The sequence below is a fragment of the Oxyura jamaicensis genome, chromosome 4 (assembly GCF_011077185.1).
Source record: "Oxyura jamaicensis isolate SHBP4307 breed ruddy duck chromosome 4, BPBGC_Ojam_1.0, whole genome shotgun sequence".
NCBI lineage: Eukaryota > Metazoa > Chordata > Aves > Anseriformes > Anatidae > Oxyura > Oxyura jamaicensis.
The window spans coordinates 22331634-22355271 of record NC_048896.1 but is presented as its reverse complement, the minus strand read 5'-3'; the positions used below and the strand labels follow the sequence as shown (position 1 = coordinate 22355271).

Below are 23638 nucleotides of genomic sequence, written 5' to 3'. Positions count from 1 at the left end.
GAGCAGGCCTTTTAAACCTCATCATGAGCAGTGCAGAGTGGTGCTGTGGCTGGATCTGTGGCTCTTTCTCGTGAGCCACATCATGCTTCGCTCCAGGCGCTCTGGTCGTGATTTCTAGTAGCAAAAGTGCAGCCTATGGGTATGTGTTTGTGGCTGGCTCTGTCTGCTCCTAGCAACGCCAAGGAATCACAGAGCTGGAGGAGTGATTTGTAGTGGCTCTTAGAGTGTCCAAACAGATCAAGCTGTCAACGGCGGATGTCTCTTCTGCTGGGAGATACCGAGGCTCCTCAGCTGAAACCTGTCTTCTTTTTGCTCCTAAGAGGAAAAAAGGGCTCTGTGATGGACAGAATCTCCCTTCTGTGTTTGGGAATTAAAAGGGGTGTGGGGATGGTTGTGTATGTACAGACTTAAGTGTAATCCTTGCAGGACTGTGAGACTGGCCAAACAGCTTAGCAAGCAACGCTTGGTACTTTACTTGTTTTTTTCTTTTTCTTTTTTTTTTCTTTTTTTTTCCTTGCCCAGTGTCCCCATCCCCAGTACTCCCGCTTCATTGTACGGATGGCAATTTTCTGGGGAAAAAATCCTGGCAGATAAATGATGGCAGGCTTTGAGAAGTGCCAGGAGCTGTTTGATTGTGTGTGCTCATGAAGATCCTATTCTACTTGCCTTGCCCACGAATGGCCACAGCTTCCACACAACCTGCGTGTGAGCTGTAATGAGGAGCAGGAGCTGCAGTGCTGGGGAGGCGCGTTTCCGTCAGTGGGGCTGCTCTGAGCCTCATCAGAGCCCTGCCATCAGGGCTTCTGGTTTGGCCGGCCAGAGCTGTGGTTGTGTGACCCGACGGTAACAAGCCTCTCTCCTCCCTGAAGCACTTTACGCGCTCTGCACCCTGGCTTATTGCAAAAGGATTGCTCTTTAAATGTGACTTTCACATGGGTTATGTGTTCTGCTATCCGTTCCAGTTACAAAGCTGGCTCGGTTTTTCCTTTATGCAGTCCAGAGTTTGCTCTGCTTTCTTCCTGATTGCAAAACGTGTTTGAAACAGACCGGATCATAAAAACTTATCAGCAAGTAATAACTCTTATTTCTTACTCTCCAGCTTTGTTATGTATTATTCACTTGGGCGAATTGTATCTCCACACAACAGCTAGCATTGCCACATCAGCCGTGCTGCTTTCTTTCAGCCAAACGTGACATTTACTCTTCCCATGTCATAAATCGTGAGGTTATAAAAAGTGCGAGTGATGATGACAGCGGGAAGGTGCCGATGGTCTCTGTCCCTACAGCTTGTTCAAGCTTGCAGGAGCTTGGCTTGGTCCCTGCTGCTGTGCGAAGGCTGCGTGGCCAAAAGGTGGCAGCACTCCATCTGCTTAGCTCGGCGGCGTTTGGTGGAGAAAAGAGGTTTTTCTGCAGGTCGCTGGTGCGGAAGGCTCTGCTGTCCCATTGTAGGCTCTCGTGCTGGTAAGAGAGGACCCTTCTGCACCCTGAACATTTCCATGTGCTGTAAGGAAGTTTTCAGAGGCTTCCAAATGCAGGTTTTTGTGCAGAAACAAACTTTATTCAGATCAATCTGTAGTTTTTTTTTTTTTTAAATATTTTTTTGCCTTATTTTTGTTTGTTTAGAGACTGCTTCTAGTGCTGTAAACTCAGCAGTGACTTCTATTAGGTACATCTAAAACATGAGAAGCAGCGGAATGAGCACAAAGTAGAGTCATGGCATTATTTTTCCTCGCAAGTCTGGTGGCTTTCACATAACGATCTTGAAATAAACCCAGAGCCTTGCTACGTCTATGCAAATAGGCCTGAGTTATCTCAGTAATGGCTGGGGATAATAAAGCTAAGGTTACTTGCTACCTTACTACCGCTTTGAAGATGTTGCAAGTGTTTGATGCTATAACAAGGGGACCTGCAGGAAAGATTTATAATGTGATGACAAAAACAGAGGCTGCAAGATAAGCATAGCCAAGGGGAAGGAATCGAGGAGTTTTGTGGTAGGTTAAAAGAAAACACTAAACTTAAGTAATTTGGTTTTGAGCCACAGTTGTTTCCTTTGGAAGCCAAGTCAGGTTTGCTCTGCTAACATGGAGCGTTTGAGAAGTTTTCACCTCAAAAGTGGTCCTGGATCACACACATATGAGAAGTAAACTTATGTGCTCGTTTCTTGGGGAGTGCTCTGCTCATTGTGGAATAGCTGGCAAGTAGGCTTTTCATCTTCCTTTCTGCTCTGTGCTACTTAATTCCTTTCACTTATGCCCATCTATACTGACTTCTCTCTACATCCCAAATTCTGGAACTCTTCTGAGGTATTAAATTGGTCTTGTTCATTCTTCTTTGTCTGGCAGGCTGTTTCTGGGAGCTGTAGTTGAGAGCGACCTGCAAATTTAGATGTGAACTGCATGCTGTGTTGGGTTGGCTATGTGAGACCTTTGTCTAAATCCTATTGATGTACAGCGTATCTAAATCCTATTGATGTACAGCGTATTTTCAAGAAATGTTGGGTATTGATCTAATTATGTATCCAGAGAGGCCAATTACTTGAGCAGCTTATATATATATATATATATATATATATATATATATTTTACTGAAGCATATTGTGTTGGATATCATGACTTGCTCAGATATAGGCCCTGAAAATAGAAAGCCATTATTTTTAATTATTTTGGGGGTTTGTTTTCAAAACACCGTGATAATAATAATGAGGATGTCAGACTAGATAAAAAAGTGTCTAGATGTACCGTCCTTTTACCTTACTCAGAGGAGCTAGTAAGCCGAGCTTCAAAGTAAGGCACATTTCTGTTCAGAGGCCCTAAAAACATTTCTGCCCTTTCTCACTTGTATCCAGTGAATCCCTTTGTCTTCCCTGGGGTAGTGAAAATGCCATTTCTTGCTGCAGAGCTGCACTGCTAGTACTCTGCTACTGAAGATTTTCTGCTCTTTCATGTAACTTTTTTTTTTTTTTTTTTTCCTGCAACTCTCATTTAATGTTATTTGAAAAAGTCCAAGGGGTTGAAATATCCCCCCTGTGCAAGTTCATAAAGGATGGTTCTTGCTAGGTTTTGGCCCGAAGAAATGCCGCAGTAATCTGAGAAGGGCAGAAAAGACCAAGTCAAGGGAGGTGGTGCTTCGGGTTCTAATCACTAAACTCCTGCGGATTAGAGTCAGGGCGCTGCGCCAAGGCAGCCCAGGCTCTATTCCTGGCCCTTTAAACCTCCTAGCTCCTTCGGATCTGTCCCAGGCACATTTCAGGGAAAGCATCAGGCTTGCAATGTGTCCTCAGCAGTTTTTGAGCCCTTTGCAAGCTAGGAAGTGTGGCCTTTAAATGTGATGAACTGCCCCAGGGGAGGAGAGGTGCTGGCAGTGGGGAACAGGGTTTTGGCAGGGGTGGGAATGGCATGGGGGGCTTTACAGGGCACCAGCAGGACCCCATCTGCCTGCCATTCGAGCTGATCTGAGCAGACATTTTACTAGCACCTGGTGAATCCTTGGCACTGTGCACTAGAATTGGCTCCTCTCCTCCCTTTGCCCCCTTCTCCCTCTCTCCCAGTGCGATGTGACTGTGCACTTGGTCCTATGTTGCCAAAGTTGGAGCGGAGAAACCGAGCTGGAAACAGGCGTTTGGGCTGGGGCTGTGGGATGTGCAGGTGTGGTTGCATGCATACACGCGTGCTGAACGGCCTGGGTGTGTTGGTGCGCAGGGAGCAGAGGCGAATGCCAGCGTGCTGGGAGTGAAACGAAGAACTTTGTGGAGTAATAAAGTGCGTGCGGTTTGTGTTTGGTCTGGAAACCCAGCTCCATCTGTTCCACATGTTTTCAGTAGTGTTTATAGCAAGTAGCTACTGTGCTGCTCTGGGGGAAAAAAGAAAAAAGAAAAAAGAAAAAAGAAAAAAGAAAAAAAAAAAACACCGTAATTGGGGTGTGCCTACACAACCATTGCATGCAGGCAAGAGCGGCATTAACAGCATTGAATAATTTAATGAAGAACTTGAGCTTTCAGGAAGGCTTCTGTGTGCGCGTACCTGTGTGCTGGCTTGGCGTGTTTTGTTGGGAGGAAGCATGTCCTACCCCTCCACGCGGGGCAGCAGCTGCTTGTGAAATGGTGCCTTTCTCAAGGCAGAGAAATTTGCTCTTCCAGTCTTCCACTGCTTTTACATACAGTGCAGGAAGAAACAGCCAGCAAAGGAGAGGTGGGCCTTGTTCAAACTTTTGGGCTGGATCTGAACTTAGGAGCTGAGGCTCGTGTTCGTTTCTGGGTACGATGCTGTAGTATTGCTGCCGTCTAGTAATAAAGATGAAACGTGTATTTCCATATGCGTGGTCAGTGGTTTTCAGTCTGAGCTTTTTTGCTTCTTCCTTACCTGCAAAATAGCTGGGAGTCAGTCACATGAGCTGAGCTGCAGACTACAAGCCAAAGAGGAGGCCAATGGGCTGTGTTGGTCAAGGTGCTTGAGGTGGGGACAGGGTGTCACAGGTAGGAGAACTGCTGTCTGGGGACTGCTTTTAGAAAACGAGGGCTCTGCTGCTTTTGTGGCTGAATGCTTCTTTGTTCAGGTAGACACTGACATGCAGTTGCAAGGTAGATATCCTAGGATATATTCATTGCTTTGTATTTACCTGTTTGGGTTTTATACTGCCCTGAATTTGAATGTGCCTCTAAAAATCCCTTTTGAGCATTTGCTGCTACTGCACTTGGAGCATCTTGTGGAATCCTAAGTGGAAGTAATACAGATGTGGAGAAGGTTGAAAGGTTTGTTTCTTTCTGGTTTGTCCCTATTCCATCTAGAGAATAAAAGGAAAAAGGTATTGTTTTTCAGTTGTTACCCAGACATGCCAGTTTCTTACCGTTGGTAGGAAAAGAGGTTACAAACAGAGCCTGCAGTTCTATTGAGAATTACACTGCTATTAAGCTTACACAGCTCATTGTCCAGCAATGAGCAGCAAATATATGCTTAGCCTCCAAGCGATATGTAAGTAGATTATTTAATATAACTAGAAATGCTTTCTTTGTTATTTTGCCATTTTTATATTTGCTGGTCAAAAATGAGCTTGCAGATGAGCCCTTGGAAAGCATGCAGGGTCTTTATTTTTGTGCATGAAATAGAGCAGGGCAAGCTCTGGGCAGTGCCACAGGAGGGCTTCATGGCAGAGGTGTAAAATTTGGAGCCTCCTCTGTACAGAGGAGCTGATAAGAGGTGGAGAGAGAAGGGGAGGGGAAAGAAAGCGACTACGAAAATCAGTCCCCAGATGGATGAATGAATGGGTGGCACACATACATGACTGCTGTGATGGCCTGACTTACTGTAGCTTGGTCTCTGGATAATCCTCGTATGTCAGATTTCTGTAAGGCCAACATGTGACACAAAGCTTGCCTCTCGACAGACAAGTGTGCTTTGCTGGTATTAAGAGGCTGGCTGAAGCCGAGTCTCCCACTGTGCATGCAAACGCGTGTGTCTGTGTACAGTATGCATGCTTGCTTGTATACGTGGCTCTGCAGCCAGCATCTTTTAGAAGAACTTTAAAGGGAGACGGGAATTCCACAAACTCTTGGCTCTCGCATAGACAGTCCCAAACTTGCCTGTGTGTGTATGTCCTTGTTAGAAAAAGAGAAAAAAGGAGGAAAAAAAGAAAGAAACAGGAAAAAGAAACAAGGGAAAAATAAAACAACAAAGACTTCTAGCCGGGATTACCTTTCTCACACCTGTCAGCACTGATGTCCTCTCAAGGTTAGAATTCGAACGACGTGAGGCCAGCTTATACCAAACGCCATTTGAAAGGAGCTCTATGAAGGAACAGCAGGCACTGGAAGGAGAACGGGAGTGCCCACAATAACATGAACAACAGCTTGCAAGTTAACCTGCCCAGGACCTGGGCTGGTTCAAATAGCTCACTCCAGGAGAAGTCTGAGCATTCCTTTTTTCTTTTCTATTACTATAGGATGGAGGACGAGGCAGTACTGGATAGAGGGGCTTCCTTCCTTAAACATGTATGTGATGAAGAAGAAGTGGAAGGTAAGAGACCATGGACTGCTGGGGCGAAAGGGTATCTTCACAGTTCATATTTGTATATAAAATTGCCAGTTGGAGAGCAGAGAAAAAGGGCACCTTTGTTTCGGCTAAGTAATTAATCCTAAAATTGACTGAAACACTGATAAGCTTAACCAGAGCGAAACTGACTTTTAAATTTAAAGACATTCTCTTTTTCAGTTTGAGAGTGAACGTTATTGTGTGCTCCTGGCACGTTTCCACTTCCTGCAGAATCGCGTTCACTGTCTCTTGCACAGTGGCTGTGAAACATTGGGGCTTTTTGTTTTTCTTTTCCCTGTGAGCCTTCCAGCAACACTTGCAGATCACCACTGCACCTTGGAGTGCTCAACTATGGTGGCAGGTGTCACAGATGGCGAAGCAAACTGGAAATACCGGCAGAATTTGTGCCGAGTGTTGGGGGTGGGCATAAGGCAGCAAGTGGATGTTTTCCTGGGTTATTTTTTTAGCTTAGGAGGTAGAAAAATAAAGTTTTACCCTTGGGAGAATAACTTTTTTAAGACAGCAAAAAGTTTCCTAGCTTTTTAGGAAAAGAGTAGACTTCTTTGAAAGTGTTTTTATTTTTTCTCTGAATAAAAATATTGTGAAATCTGAAAGGAGAAGGGAGTTCACAGGAGTTCACGTTTTTAAGGTTGGTTGTGGAAAATTCTTAAAGCTGATAAGAGTGAATTATTTGCAGAAAATTCTGTTTTTCTTGTTTTATGAGGATCAGTTGACAGTGTGTTTGATAACCGAATGGAGGAGGAGGAGAAGACAATAGGGTATATATTCTAGCTAGAAGGGAAACGGGGCCAGCATTTCTCCTCACAGTATTGTCCTTTCCCTTTTGACTTGGGTGAATAGTTTTATTCTAGTTTATTTGTAAACAAACACCTGTGGCTTTCAGTTTAAAATATTTTGAAAAGTGTAGAGTTACAGCCATGTCACTGTCACCAGTGGTGGACACCAGAGGATCAAATAGAATGGAAGAAAATAATCTGCAAAAACGATTGATAAGAACACTTCCCGGAAGTCAGAGCAGACATTTCCATGTAAACGCTTCTGTTTTCTTCCCCTCTTGTATGAAGCGATCTGTGCTCAGTAGCTATAAATCATCGTGTTGGGTTTAATGAGGCCATTTACTGTCTGCAGGGATGGAATGACAGGGTTTTTGTATCGCCTTCTGCTCATGGAGTAATTGATGCTTTGGCACAGCGGAAACATTTGAGAGGGGAGGGAGGGAGAATATTTCTTGTAATTTACTGCCTTAAATGTTGCCACATGCTCTTGTGGTATGTATCACCCATACGCGATGTTCCAAGAATATAATACAGATTGTTGTTTGTGAAAAGCAGTGTGGGAGTGACTGTTTTAACTGTCTGAAGGTGCAGTGAAAAAGGTTGGGTTAATGTTTTAAGTATTTATCTCCATGTTGCAATGCAGATATCCTCGTTTGATTTACTTGGGCTAGTAGACCACTTGCTGTTCATCTCACTGGGGTAAGGGGAAGAGTAGGTGAAAAAATATTCAGTGTTTCTGTTTGCACACAACAGGCCTCTGAGAACTGTAGCTGCTTGTCTGAATCTCCAGAGACTTGGAGCTGTGTAACTAGCTAATTCCCTTGTTCGTGCAGAGAGCAGTGCCTTGATTCTCGCCAGGCTCCTGTGAATGACCTAGCTAAATCACAAAAGGAGTCGCCGGCTGTGGCAGAGCCAGTGCTGATGCTGTAGCATCTGTCAGTGTCATGCTGCAGAGAGGTGCATGAAAGATTCAACTGGCGAGTAGCTGCTCAGCCACTCCGCTCTTCTGCACAGGGACAGCCTTACATTCAGAGCTTGCCTTGCAAATTGGAGGCATTACCAAAGTGCGAAGAATTGGTAAAAGCTTCGGCACTTTGAAGGGAACTTATCTGCCTCATTACAGAAGGTGTGTGTCCCTAATTATACCTAACTCTTGATGCACACAACTGTATGTACTGTATGTAAGTAATGTCTGCGTGCACCTAATATGCATACATGCCCCCCATATACAGTTATAGTCTGCACATATCCATTGGAAGGGTTAAAATGCTAGGTTGAAGCCCTTGGCTGACACTTGGTGCAGATGGTTTTAAGTCTCTTTGCTAGATTTCTGCATTGGAGGTGGAGTGGCACAGTTTCAAGGAGGAGAGCGTTTGTCTAGAGACCAGGAGGTGTTAGCTTCAAAACCCTCTCCATTACATCAGCCAGTTCTGTGGTATTGTTATAACTCACTTTTCTGAATAGCTTACACTGGTAGCATCCTCTGTAGAAGAAAGTAACTGCCAGCAGGATTGTCACCTCCAGATGTATTTTAGTTTTTTACTGATAGTTTTTGTTTTTCACTTGATTGCATGGAGGAAGAACATACCTATGGCAAAGTTGTTTGCCTCTTTCCTATTCGTTCCTCTGCCAATAATTTATTTCCTTAGGAAGGTTGCTTAAAGCTATTAATTTCACCAAACCTGTAGGAAAAAAACTGAGCAGGGAGGTGAGGCATTATGATACGCTTAGAAAGTAGGCTGGTTTTGTTGCTTTTCAATCTGTTTGATTTAAAACAAATGAAGGCAGTATTTGAAAGTTATCATTCTGAGCATCCATCTCTTGCATATTAACTCTCCAAAATGCAACTCTTGAAGTCAGTCTTTTATTTTTTATTATTATTTTTTACAAGCTGGTGGCCCTGCGTTATGTTTGTGAGATGGAGATAATAGCTCTGGATTAGCATGTTGCTCATTGATTTGGTTATGTAGTTGTGTGGGGGAGAGGGAAGGACTTGGTTAAGGAGGGGGGGAACGGGGCATTTCTGGTCAGTAGGATGTTGAGACATTTTCAGCTTGGAGTGATTGTCGGTCATGCCCTTGCTGAGTAAATACAACGTTAATAGAAACCCTATATACATTGCAAAAGTATGTCCCTTTGGCCTAGCTCCAGGGATGATTTAATGCTTCTCTAAGGTGGCACCTCAGTCTAATCCTACACTGCAAGTCATTGCTATTTTATTAGAGATATCAGCTGTTAACATTCGAAAATGATTCATTTGCAGGTACCCCCGTTTTTCAGTGAGACGGCTTAGTTAAGAAATTCACTGCATTTTAGTTACGAAGAGCTGCTTTGCTGTCCCCTCACTGATATGGAGCAGAAGTGCCCCAAAATGTGACTCGGCAAGAGAAGGGAGCTCCTTAGGTCCAGTTCAGAGTGTAGAAGGAAAGTAAGTGAGAAAGCGTAGGCTTTCGTGGAGGAAATCAAGAACAGGCACTGCCCTAAGCTGAACCTCCTGTGTAAGAAAGCCATTCCCATTCATTTAGAGCACTGCACGTTCCTTTCCTTGAAGGTAATGACATAGTGCTGTAATGCCACTGTTAGGAGTGCTGGTATGTGTGACATAAACAGATTACTTAATAACCAATTTTGCAACAGGGGAAAAGTAAAGCTCCACCTTATCCTTTGAGATAAGGTATTCTTGGCTCTTTAAGTGTAACTTCCCTTGGGCTTGCTGCTGCCCTGACTCCGCGTTGGGGTGGAGAATGCATGGTTTCAAGTCTGACAGCTCTGTTACTGGAAGGTCAGGGTAGCTCTGGCTATGTCCCTTAGGAGAAGGGGATCAGCACTTCTGTCAGGTGTTTTGTCCTGCATTTTGATCGATTTGCAAAGTAAAAGGGTGGAGAGTACATCCTAGAAAGAACTAACTTCAGGAAGAGGTTCTGCTACAGTGAAAACTTTGCTGTGGATCCTGTTAACATTATGGGATTTAAACCAGGGTCTTTGTAGCAACTTGCAGTGACATCCTTTGCCATTTTAGCTGACTGCTCCCCACACTTTCCTCCTCCGTTCTTTCTATTCTTGACCCTGTAGTGTCATTACACTTTGCTGGTAGAAAGCTGTGTTATGATTTAAGCCTATGATTCTTTCTTCATGGTTGGATCAATGAGGAGAAAGGTTAAAAGGGCAAAGATGCCTTTGAAAATCTTTACCTTTATTAACAGCAGGCAGAAGGTAGGAGATGTAAGTTACGTTTGCCTATTTACTTTTTTTTTTTTTTTTTTTTTTCTTCTTCTATCCCAACCCTTGGTTTTTGATCACTAACTGTAGGCAGACCTTCTCTGTTTTCAGAAATAATCTGTTTCATATCAATTAGTTTTTAATTGTTTCTGAAACTAGTACAATTACAAAAATAATCATGTAAAATCCAAGTACACACTGTACTTCATTAGTTTGCTTTGGTGCCTTTAATTTAACTGTAGAGGTAGAGTGGGCTGTATTTTGTTTTGGTAAAACTGACTCAGGCTATGCTTGTGTAAAAGCTTAATGATGAGGGCTTAGGGACTGCCTTCTTTTTCTCTTTCCGTACAGCAGATGACATGGCTTGGGACCAGCAAGCACAGACTGGGACCTGAATGCTGCCCCACACAGTTAGTGAAAATGGGGTGGGTGGTTTGGATCTTCTCAACTGTGCAGTGTCTGGATGAAAGATTCCAGTTTAGACTCTGTCAGGACACCTGTAAGGATGCTGAAATGTGCTGTTATCTGGTTCATGATAAATAGCAAGGTCCTAGTGCTATGACTTCACTGCAGACTTTTTGACAGTATGGTATATCCCTACGGAAAAGTTGGGAGCCATTTTTGTGTGTGTGGATTAGTTAAGTTGATCGTGTAAGTGCTGCAAGGTCTGTGAAATGTAAGTCACCGGTGAAGTGGTTTGTTCAGAACTTCACTCTCATTAAGGTAGTATCACTGCTCCATCATTTGGAAGCTCGATGCTAGCAAACCCATGAGCATGTTTACTACTGGCACTTTCCAGGCCGTGTCTGTTTTACCCATTGTTGTCTGAGGTCTTGTTCTGGTCATTGCAGATGCTTTTCAGATCTGTTGGCAGGAATCAGCGTTAGCTTTAAAGGTGCTGGGGTTGTGTGAGAAGGTGCTGACGCCCACCTACTGCACGCTTGGTGAGGAAAAACTGCAGTCAAAATTGAGATGATGATAAACTGACTTCACATAAGGTAGTGATAAGTTGGCTGTGCTTATAGAAGAAATGGAGAAAATGGTTTAAGAACAGTTGAATCTATAGATGATGTGTTTTGCCCATTGCAAAGGAAAGATTGCTTCTAAGTGAGGGTACGTTTTGCACTGTGCTTGTTGTGAGCCTAAGGTACGTGGCAGTGTAGAAGGGGTTTCCAAACCACTCTGACAAGTGACTACCCTTTCAGTTGGGTCTCATCCCTTCTCCAGTTGCACAGTGCTGTGAGAACTTTCCTAGTATTAAAAAAGGGGCTGAAAAGAGATGTGGAAAACTTTGGTGCTTCTTTGAAGGAAGCATTGTTGCACTGGAGAGATGTCAGGAGGCCTTTGTGTAAATGCAGCTCCCACCAGTGAGTGCCCTGTGGTTTGCATTGCGTCCTGGTGCCCTGCTGGCAGCTGTTTGGCCTCTGCCTACACACAGCTCTGGCTGCAGTCTGCCTCATAAAATGTGCTGTGCCCTCTCACTGGTTAGTTATAACTGCAGCCTTGGAATCAAGGTTTGTTTGCAGTAGGGCTGTTTTCTTAACTCATGATTCACTACTGCAGAGTTGGGCAGTTAGGAGGACTTCCCCTGAGCTGCCTGACACTTGCCGGAGGAAATGGGATGGTGGCTTAGGCAGACCTCTGCCTGGCATGTCGCAGTTGGGTATCTTGTTTTTGTTGCTGATCTGTGCTCAGTCTTCACAGTTGGTATGAATGATGATGACAGGTCTAGTGTTGGATTTTCTCTCAAAGAAATGGATATCTTTTCCTCTCTGCCTATCCCTGCCTTGAGTTTGTAGGGGGTGAGGTTGAAGCTGACCAAACTGGATGCTAGTTGTGTCCCTGCTGAAAAGGCCAATATTTAGCTTCTCTGCATAACCACAAAATTTACCCTTGTATGTAAGGGAAGGGAAGTCTCTCTCTGATAGACTTGGATGAAGCAGTTCTTCAGTATTTGTACGACTGTTGGTCTCCAAATAATGCAGTGAACTGTGCCTGTAAAATTCAGAGGAAGAATGTTAGAATTTGTTGTCAGTAGCCTGGAACAAAGTCAGTGGCCTCCCACTGAAGACCAAGGTACACAGCCTCAGCAGCTATGAAAATCAAGGCTCTTACTTCTATTGGAGAGTGGTCTAAAACCTACCAGCATGTATGCATTGAGCAGTGCCAAGTACAGCTTGGTAGTCATTTGGTCAGCCTTGGTAATTAATGAGATGGAAATATGGGAAATAAAGTCAAGATTTTCAGCCAAGATGGGCTGTTCTGGGCTGTATCCACTTTGGGTGGTAATTCAGGCCATTTCAAAAGAGGACATGATTTTTTTAAAGGAGATGTGGTCAGTGCTGAAGGTGGATGCCAGAAAATACAAAGGTGCCATGCTTCAGAACAGCTTAGCCTAAAACTTAAAACAAAGAGCTCTGCCCAGCATGGCTCCCTTCCTGGGCCCTGTTCCCCAAAGCTGTTTTTTTTTTTTTTTTAAAAAAAAGTTTATTTTTCTCTCAGTAGAATCCAAGCAGTACTGGCCAGATTAGATCAGATAACAGCAAGACAGGTTCGGTGGCTTCTGTAACCTCACACAGCTCCAAAGAAGAGAGAAAGAAAAGCAGCTTATGGGGTTGTGGGTAAGAGTCTAGCAATGGCTTATATAAAGCTCAGTGAGAATGCCCCAAACGTGTTTATTGTTCTGTCTAAACAATGTCGACCAATTAATTTATTGCAGTACTTTTTAGCTGTCATTGGCATGTGTCTTCAGGGCTTCGTGGCACAGGTTGTGATCCTTTCCTATCCTAAAGACTAATTAATTTCATCCTCCTGAACAAACAGGGTTTGTAGGACCTTCAAGAAGCCGTATGAAGACATCATTTTATTTTTTCTCTTCCTATTTTAGACCTTCTTGGCTTGAATGTAAGTGAGCTCTGTGTTTCAGAGCTGTGCTGTTTTTCAGGGCTAACACACCTTTTAAACACGCTTCACTGGAGCAGCCTCTGAATCTTGTTAGGAATCTGGCAGTTTGTCTGGGTCATTGGTAGGTAGCAAGTGAGCATATGTTTGAAATTGAGAAGTGCAAGCGTCAGACAGATGGCTAGGAGCACTTTCTGTCTGGCTAACTATAATGTTGTTACGTGGGAACCTTTTAAAGACTGCAGAGGTCACTTTACGTAAAGATTAAACTGACCTTTTGAAGATATTGAAGGTCTAGGAGCCTGATGTTATCAAAAGATTCTCATGTTTGCATGATAGCTTTCACTGCCTAGCTCAGTTCCCTGCCTCTTGCAGTTACTATAGTAAAGGACTGAATACTGAGGTGTAAAGTGCAGTAATACAAATCCATAAAATGATCTTTGGTCAAGTTTTCTGCTTAATTAAGTAAATCATTGCATCTTCACTGCCAATGCTGGGTGCTCTCTTGTGCTCTTCTATCCTACTAGGGGTCCTTTTGCCAGAGCTGGCAGAACTGAGGAGAGCCTTGTTTCTAATCTTGTCCCTTCCTATTTAATCTCTCTGTTGAACTGTAGCTTGGGTTTTGTCTCTCTTGGAGACTCTGTTTTGCCTTTTACTGCATGTTGCTCACTGCAGGCTGTTCTCCTGATGTCCTTTTTGAGGTTGTGAACCCCACACTCGGCCATATGTAGCCTACTTAGAAGGATTTGGCCCCATTCCTTAAAAGCCCGTCATCTGATTGGGTCACACAGAACCCTCTCTTTGGCCAACTGCCATATAATTGTGAATTAGTTTATTGCATGTTACTATTGTTTTAAAGGCCCTTAAGCCTGAGGGACTTCCCGATCTCAGTTTGTTCAGCCACCTGGTTACAGATTTTTGCAGTCATTTCCATACAGACATGAATTTTTCTGCCTCTGCCACTCAGCCCAGCATCCGTTGTCCAATTCTAGGCATCCACCTGCTGTTGCTGGTCCTCTGAAACTGTGTGCTTCGTCCCTTAAAAGACCTTTGTTTCCCTTCTTGGGAACCTCTTGCAGTGGTAATTTTTGTGCCCAAGCATCACTGTTATGAGACATGCGTGCTTCTGCACTCATAAAATTGTTACTGGGACCCAAAGAGCAGAATCTCTTCAGGGTGTAAGGTCTGCCCTCAGTTCGGAGGGTTCTGGTGCTACTTTCTGTGGAGAATTACAGTGATTTGGGTCTGATTTATCTCCAGCTGGAATGTTACCTTGTTTAGATTTCACCTAAATTTCAGCAAACTGCTCAGTGAAGCCTTGTGAGCTTTAGGGTAAGTTCCTACTCACCTGGAAAAGCAGTGACTTGAATATTAGGGTGAATACTGAAACACTGTGAGGTCCTGTGAGGACCAAGTGGTGAACCCAGAAGTATGTCTGGTCAGCCCATCTAGAGGATTGCTTTTAGTTTTTTTTTAGTTCTTGCCTCTGTGTTCAGATTCACTAATGGGAATAGTACTTGGTGCTTACACTCTGCTAGAGGAAATAATCGTGTTCCTTGTTTCTAATGCATGAACCAGCTGTGTTCACTAACAGGCCTTGTGAATTTCCATGGCTCTTCTCCTACCCAGAGTACTTCATCTTAATGCATCATTGAAAACATCCTGGCTTGTCTGTTGTTTCTTGGAGGCCCATGTTTTCATCTGTGGGGAAATTAATGCTCTTCCAGATCCCTCCTGGGAAATTTCAAGGTGCCGTATGATGGGAAGGTTATTTCTGTTCAACCGCCGCTAACTGTTCTCTGAAGCAGGGTGTCACACATGCTGTGTCCCATCCTATTTGTGCTTGGGTACACACTGTGATAGCCGCATCCTGGGAGGTGGAGTTGGTTGGGGTTGAGGGCCTGCAGCTGCTCCGCTGCTGGTGCCGGTCCGGAGAGGTGTTTACTACCTGTAACTCCTTTAAGTCAGGTAGAGTTAAGTGCACTCAGTATACAGCAGCATGGCCTTTTGTTCTTATTTCTTGAGCTGATTTGAAACTAAGCAGGGCTTACTTTGGAACTTGCTTAGTGCTACTTTTAGTATCTCCCCTTTAAAATGGATCATCCCTGTGATTTATTTGTCCTTCTGGACCGTCAACTCTTTGTGTCATTGATTTCCTTAGATTCTTGCACAAAATGAGAAGAACCCTTCCATTGCCACCTCCAGTTTTGAAAAGAAGCCACTAAAAACTGCAGTAGACTCACTCTGGTCCTGGCAGTGTGTTGACTGGAGCCATGTTTAGCTGTGTGCTTGGCAGTACACCAACATTTCCTTCTTGCCCATCGAGACACAAAGGTGTGCCATGCGGTCTTCTGCTGATGAAACTCGTGGCAGGCTGCATCCCCTGCCAGTCTCATGTAATTTCAGAGCTGTTGTAGGTGCAGATTGCTGAGTGTTGGGCATCTCTGTGGAGCAATTTCTCATAACGTTAGTGACTTGTTAGCAGTAGGAATAAAAGCCATGTGCTCTAGGTATGTGTCAGGAAGCCACGCACATATCTAAAGCTTCCTTACCCTGGGGTTAAGCTGTGTGTCAGCTCCATCCAGGTTTGAAACTGATTGTTAGGCTATGAAAATGGCACACCTTTGCTTTCCTGTGTTATTAGGTCAGCTATGCCCCATAGTTAAATGACTGGAGCATGCTGAGCAAAGCCCTTCATTCAGGCAGCCTGAAAGATCTGCCCCAGTCTTCTCTGAGAGCCTGGATACACACAGAGCAGGAGTTGCAAGTGGCCAGAGCAGTTGGCTTATGGAGAAGAGGTTGGTTGTAGATATGTCTTAGTCGTAACCAAGTGAACTTGTCCAAGCCTGATGAGGTTTAACATAACTCTCCCGGCTCTCTGGAAAAGAGTCTTGGAAGTAAAGATGAGGACCAGGTGAAAACTAATACTCAGCTCATTTTCGTTGCTTTATAAATTTTTAATGTTAGTTTTTGATCTTGTTTCCTTCTAAGGTGCCAGTCTGAGATTCTTTATGGCCATGCTTTAAGTCTCAAGAACCCTGGTCATGTGGAAAGGATTCCTTCTTAGATATGCACCAAGCAGACAGACTTTATCCTTCGATCCTGTAACTTTCAGCTGCTTTCTTGAAATGACCACGTTTTATTTTGCTAAGGAAAAGCTGTTCCACTGTCACCTTTTTCTTAAAAGAAGAGGGTTGGTGTTTTAAATTGAAGAAGGTTTTGTAAATAAAGTGTGATCTCTTTCTGCTTGTTTGTTTGGCTGTAGATATCTGGAATGGAAAAAGAATTTCAGTCTTACACAATGTTAAGTTAAAGTCTGTCCTTGGTCCTGCTCTAAGATGTCAGGGAGTGGTAGACTAAGCTCAGTGCCCAGATTAACAGAGACCTCAGGCAAAAAAGTTATTGCCATACTTAAATAATCTAATCATATCTGCTGGTTATTTTTTTTTTTCTCATGCTAAGGCAATTATTTCAGTTTGCATTTCTGCCAGAAAACACAGGTTTTCTTGTAGTGCCCTCCATTTGGATTATTGTCATGGTCACTAATACAATGTTACACATACGTGTTTCAATATACCATCCAAAAGGTTTTGTGAAAAGGTTTTCTTGCAGGATGAAGCTCCTCAGAACCTCCTAAATTCAGATTTTTGAGAAACCTAAACTGCACAGCTATTCACAGGTGCATGAGATGACAGATTTAGTCTTTATGATCCTTTTGGGGGAAGATTCTTTTTTTTTTTTTTTTTTTTTAAATCAAGGAGATGGTAAGAAGCAATAATGCTTTTTGAAGCAAATATGGTTTCAGAATTAGTCTAGGAGACAACCGAACACCTGATTTCTCTCTCCCTAGGTATGTTTTGACCAGCAGTATTTTAGCATGAATAGATCCACGTACTTTAAACAGTATAGACAGCTTGTGCTCCAGAGGCTTTGGGATGTCAAGTTTGGGACTGATGTGATTGCACCAAGAGTAATTCCCTGCTGCCGGCACACTTCCCATGTGGGCACAGCGACTGCAAAAGCCGCCAGGCAGCGTTACTGGTATAGACCCATGGGAACCTGGTCTGTTTCTTACATGTGTATAGGGCCTGCCTTGTTGCACTGAGAAACCCCTGTGAGGCTTTATGTGAGCCTCAGTGGGCAATGAGGAGCAAATACCTGGATGGAGACTGGGGTTGTGCAGGTAGTGGGTCCTGAGGCCACGCTAACGCACAAGTTAGGCGATGTAAAGGCATGCAAGCAGAAACTTTATGAGGTCAGAAAACTTCAAGCTTGCAGATTTCTCAGTTTTTATTTTTCAGTACACTTTTTTTTTCCCCTTTCCTATTTTTCCATTTCTTTAATCCCCAGTTTCCCTTAAATGGAAGAACTCAGAAAAAGACTGGAGAGCATGGTGTCGTGTTGTAGCAGCATGCTTGAGGGACCTGACCCATTGGAGCAGGGTGTTTTGGAGCTGCTTTCTTCCATGTGTGCTGTCAGAGTGCTGCTGGGATCAGCGCGTGAGCTTGTGTGCTGTGCATGACTTGAGATCCAGGCAGTTTCACTCCCAGTACTTCAACAAGACCATGCTTGGCGAGGACAGAGAGGAACAGATACACTTGCAGGCAGAGATGGAATTCTGCATTTTACAAAACTTAAATTTGGCAGTGTGTGAGTGGGTTTTCACCAACAAAACTGATTCAGGGAGACTCGTGTGCCCTTCCTCTATATCTGGACTCTGAATCATGAGCTGCTTTCTTCAGTAGCTCTTAATGAAGCAGAAGTTGTGGTTTCAACCAAAAATTTTCCAGGGCAAAAATACCTCTGTGATGAGGAGTGCTTCTTGCTCTATTAATGAGATGAGCCAATTTTGCTCGAAATTTGGTACACAGTAAAGTTTATCTTCATGCTAAGAAAATTTAACTTCGAAAGTTTTAGCTACAGCAGGAGTAAGTGTGAGGAAGCTGTGATCCATTGCTGTGCTTTCACCTACAGGTCTGGCTGGGCATCTTACCCATGGGATTTTATAGCATTGTGAAATTCATGCCTCTGGTCAACCAAAACAGTTCTGAAATTAATGAGGTGCACACAGAGACTAGTCATTTTCCTGGGGGAGAGTGGGGAGGGAGGGAGGAAGAGGTTGTGAATGCAGCAGGGACTATAGGAGGAAACTTGCAAATGGCCTCCATTGGGTGCATGAGAGAAACCTGTGGCCCAGTGGGACCTGGATTATCAGAAGTTTGCCACTCGGCTCTGCTCCTCCCATCCTCCTCCAAGCTTCAGGACAGTAGTGAGGTGCATGTGTGTCATGTTAGATTTATCAGGCATTACCGCTTGTAGTAAATCGTTCTCATGGGAAAGCTCTGTTAGCCCAGTGAGTAGGAAATGTCTCAGAAACCCCGTGCATTGAGAATATGTGTCAATTGTTTCCTTCCAGGCTCTTTGGGAAGGGAGCCTAGAAGTTTATCTCAGCGTTCACAACAATGTAAACAGATGCCAAGCACTTACTTCAAGTACGCTGAAAAGGAAAACTTCTTGCTTGGCCACCCTGAACATGCTGGGAGAGAAAAAAAAAAAATCAAAATTTAAAAAAAAAAAAAAAAAAAAAAAAAAAAAAACGGGGAGGCAGGGGGAAGGACAAAAAGCTGCATTAAGTAAGTGTCTCCCATGCAGAACAGGGAAAAGCAGCTAAGTAATGCAGATATTTACCCGCATATATACAACTTAGTTTCATATCACCAAAATCTGCACTGTGCACACGTGATCAAAAGATTAAAGAGATTGTCCGGTTCTGTTGGCAGCATATTAAAGCATTAAGACTACAGGCTTACTATGATGTATTTGTATTATCAAGCTGACCACAGAATTAGTTATTCAAAAGAGGACCTTGTCTAAATACAAATAGCTGGAATTGCCCCATCCTTTTGCATCTGGCTTTTGGATGAGATTTGGTAAGAATTCCTTGGGAGCAGCTATCACTGCCTTGTTTGTCCCAGAGACCACCCCTACCCTACAGCTGCTGCTTGTGCTCAGATAAAATTCCCCCTTCTCTCTCTCTGTGCAGCATTCATGCCATCTGCTATGTTACAGCTGATATTTCCAGTTGCTGGAATAGCTTTCCTGGTTTTGCTTGCTGTGCCAGAGCTAAATGCTGTCTTCAGGTGCTGACCTGCAAGGTCTCTTTGTAGGTATCCCAGTGTTGGCATTGTGCCTCTGCCCCTGCCCAGGGCCCTCAGAGGTTTGAGCCCATTTCTGAAAGATTGTGATGCTGGCACACTGGGCTCGAGGCAGCAGATATGGGCCCCTTTCCTTCTGCCACTGTTGTGCTGCCTGATTTTTGGACCTTGCTCAAACCTGATTATTTTTATTTTTTTTTTCCCTGTTCCCTGAGATGACAAGTTATTGGGGGCTGGTACTGTGTCGGGCGGTTGTACAGCTGTTAACAGCCTGGAGCATCAGGCGATGTACACATAGCAGTGAACTTGTTGGCTTTTAGACTGCAGGCACTGGTGGAGTTTCTGCAGCGACCCTTTTGATACTCTATCCTAGACAGTACTGGTTAAAAAGTAACTTTGAGAGGTTTTCACTAACACTTCGTATCTGTTAGTTGATATCTTTATATCACTAATACTCTATGTATTTGTATATCTGTTTTATTAATTTAGCGTGGTCTTCTGCATAGTTGCAGCCAATACAGAAGCTACAGCTTGCCATAGCACATGAGGCACCAGAACGATGATGTGATAGCTTTCAGGGCCATCACCAGCACTTGCAGCCCCATTATGGCTGTGGGTGAGCAGGGAACTTCTTTGTAAGCATCTGCTTTCTATTGCAATTCTCTCCTAAGAAATTACTTTGGAGCCAAAATGTATCACATTTACTGCCAGTCTGGGGGTGAGTTTGTTTCTTTAAGTCGTCAAATTGGGGAAGTTTTTTTTTTTTTTCCTATTTTTATTAGTCTCTGAGAATTAAGAATGCAGTTTTTAAAAAGCCCTTTTTCAGATGTTTTTCTATACTTCAGTGACTCAACAACAGTTTGCACTTAATTTCTCATTTCTCCTGTGCTTGCTTTCCAAAGGAGCTACTGTTAGAGGTCTGTATGCCTAAATAGTCTTCCTGGGCTATAAAGTATGTGTGTAGATGGGGATGAGACAGTGTAATATGCATAGGGCATGAGCTATTTTCATAAGCTTCTGTCCCTGTCTTTGCATACAGCTTGTTATTTCATTCTTTGCAAAGTCCCTGAGCAATGCTATTAGCTCTTTTCAAGTTGCTATCAGGAAGGGCAACACTGGTCAAGCAGTCTTTTAAAAGACCTCAGATCGTTTCTGCAAGAAAATTCATGTGCAGAGAAAGGGAAAGAGTCTCCAAACTTTGCAGCTGGCCTCAAGAATATGTGGAATATGAAATGGCAGATGTGGGGTCTAAGAAGATACCTCACAGATAAATCCAGTGAGGAAAGGTGGGAGTACCAGAAAAGCACAAACACACCTCATGGGCAGAGCTGCTTATGGCAGCTGAGCAGAAAGTGTCTCAGCTGTCCCTGTGGAAATCTTCAGTTAAAGATCAGTGTTGTTTTTTCCATGGCAAATTCTGAGTTTTCATCAACATCCCCCCAGTCTTTATTTTATTTGTTTAATATGTTATATATACATACGTACATAAACACAGACACATATGCCTTTATGCCTGCACTGTATGCTTTTGAGAAGGGATTTCACAGGCTCATGTCCCACATAGAGCTCTGTGGGCTGCCTGGTCACCCTTCACCACAGATGTGGTGATCCATCTCCATCTCTTGGTGTCCTCAGACAAGGGGTCTCATTAGAGAGGAATGTTTTGAAAAGCTGTTTTTCATTGAAAAAAATGGTTTGTTATGGAAATCAGGGATTTTGTGATGAGATTTTCAGTTGCTCAGTCTCAAAGACTGGATTTGACCTAATGAGCAATTATATACACATGTTTAGCAGTGAAGTTAACTGGTAGCTGTTGTCTCTGCCTTTACTTGTGCTGGCATTTCCAAAGCAATTTCCTGTGTGTTGCAAATAGGTGGTTAATCTGAAACCAAGTGATGCTGCTGAAAAGCAAACAGTAATAGGTGCAGCTTGTAGATGATAGCAAAGAGCAATGCGTGGTCTGTAATGAGGGAGAATCAGTGGAGATGGGTAGATAGCAAGGGCCGCTTTTCTCCCTAACTTTCGCAAGTGCATGACTGCTTTATCAAGTGAAGCCTGACTTTCCTTACTTGCTTAACTCCATTCTCCCTTCCTCGCGGGGAGATGCCTGCCAAGTGAGTTGGGCTGGGACAGTGCTGCAGGAAGGATTTGAACTCTCCTAAGGCTGTGCCCTCTGCCTTCTCTGAAGTATGTGATCAGGTATGGTTGCATGGGGTTTTAACAGCCATGCATTCATGGGAGGTGTAAGTGTACGCTAAGAATAGATGTATATGAGGTGCTGAGACTGACTCTGCAGAGGGGTAGCTTGGCAGAAACTGCTGTTTCTGGGTGTGAGCAAAAGCAGCTGAGTGAATATGCAAATAAATACACTTCTTCTCATGTGCATTTGGGGCTCCTTCACTCAGAGAAATGTACTTCAGTAATATGGCATGCGTGTTTAGCTGCACTTGGCTGAGAAATGAGTGGGGAAACCAAATTTTGTCCAAAACATCAAAGATAGCTATCATTCATCAAGAGCTAAATCTGAAGCAGCTGTTTTTAAAGCTTAAACTAAGATGGCTGAATTATCTAGGAACAGAAAAAGACTCGTAAATGTTTTCTGTACGTGCAAGGAAGGATGTTTATTCCAAGCTGGTAGAAGTGCAGAAAGCCCTGAAAATAAAGCATTTTTAGTCAAACTCATCAAAAAGAAATAACAATTGGTAGGTGCAGTTTAAGGGCTTTATTTTTGAAAGAAAAGCCTATATGAAAGGGAAAAGGCATAATTTGTGTTCACAGTGTGCATACAAAATTTGGCACTTAATTCTTATTTTGGAAATCATCAAGTACTTAGAAATTTGCAGTAACTTATCTTGGCAGTCCTTCCTCACTGCTGTATTGAAGTACCCTAGTGGTACTTTGATACTTGTTACTCAGTGGACTAGTCAAGTGATATAAATTTTGTTGCTCTGTGCCCTTCAATTAAGTTGGATCAGTTTGCAAAAGTGAGTGCGTAGTCCAGCCAATGTATTTAGTAAAACAAACGGGAAAAAATAATGTGGAATGTTTTTGAAGATGATAGTATTTTGTATTGCAAAATTAGTTTCATGACCTTCTGTGGTTTTTATTTTAAAATGAGTCACAAGGACTGAATACTTATCAGCAAGTCTGCACTGGAATGTACTCTCAGAAATGATTGTACAAAAAATACTTTTCAAATGGTTATTCAAGAGCTCTTAGCTCACCTTTGGAGCCAAGAAACACACTATTATTTAATGTTAGGCCAGTAACAATAGATGCTTCACTCACCTATTTGAATGAAACTCAACATGAAACTGTACCTATCAGTTGTGCATGAACTGTATGCAGTCCAAGTTAATATTTTCTGTGCTTCTGTTCCTTAGGTCATCACACTATTTACATTGGGGTCCATGTGCCGAAGAGCTACAGGAGAAGGCGGCGTCATAGAAGAAGACCTGGGCACAAAGAAAAGAAGGAAAAGGAGAAAATTTCTGAGAACTACTCCGACAAATCAGACGTAGAAAATGCTGATGAGACAAGCAGCAGCATCCTCAAACCACTCAGTAAGTGTTGGTGTTGGTTGTCACTCACTACAATGGTCTGTTGTCTAGTGATTTGCTCCTGATCTGATCCCGAAGGAGGAAAGTGGATCAACCAAAAAAACAGTTCTCTCATGTTGCATGGTCAGAATAGTCTAAATCAGTTGCTATTGAATGGTTGCGGTGGCTTGGAAAAGGCCAGAGAGGACATTTCATCCCTCTATCACCTGAGTTTGCTACTGAGCTAATGCCAGTCAGCAACAGGCCAAAATTTTAAAAGCAAGTTGACACTGCGTGTAAGGAGATAGCAAGGAAACACAAAGACTGAGTATGTGCCTGGACAGATCGATTGCAGCTTCTGCCCTGGCTCTCAGGATGAAAACTGGTTCTAGCACTCCCTGGTTTCAGCTCAAAACAACCTCATAGGAGCAGGTTGATAAGAAGCAGCAAGACCATGGCTGTAGGCTCTAAGAAACAAATCCCCTTGGGATTTGGCTTCATTGTATTAATAACTTATGATGCTAATAAGTCTTTCTTAACTTTGGTGATTGATCAGTTTAAAGTTTTGTAGAGAAAAAGGAGAATAAAAAGTAACATGACTGTATGTTTGAACATCTGTAGGGGATGAATATCTAAATTTTTGATAAGCAGATGAGGTCTGTTTCTGGTGCCTTATACCTACATGCATGCTGGAATTGCTAAGCAGATGAGAAAGAACTGGTGTCATCACTATTTGTCTCTTCAGTAACATCGTAAGAGACTGTCATGAAGTCTGATTCCTCTTGCTGTCTTCTCTGTCAGCTACAAGCTAGAGGATATTGTAATCTAGAGGATAGCTACTTAAACAGAAGTGGGAGGGAGACGGTGACAGCCTGTTAGAATGGATCATGCCAACAAGGTTTGAATGTAGGGGAACAGCTCAGGATGGTATAGCTCAAATTCCTGAGGCTAATTCCAGGTAGTTGGAATTTCAGAAAACAACCTGCTTATAAGGGAGAAAATGC

The 23638-nt window shown here is 43.2% G+C and overlaps 1 protein-coding gene across 5 annotated transcripts in view; it reads left to right on the top strand.

Annotated features, from left to right (window-relative positions):
- SLC4A4 (solute carrier family 4 member 4) overlaps positions 1-23638 on the top strand; it is a 225408-nt gene that overhangs the window by 47120 nt on the left and 154650 nt on the right. For all 5 annotated transcript variants that reach the window (XM_035325885.1, XM_035325886.1, XM_035325888.1 and 2 more), the window contains 2 exons: positions 5935-6008; positions 22479-22658. In XM_035325885.1, the coding sequence (XP_035181776.1) occupies positions 5935-6008; positions 22479-22658 (254 nt within the window). Of the gene's footprint in view, positions 1-5934; positions 6009-22478; positions 22659-23638 lie in introns of those variants that run through there.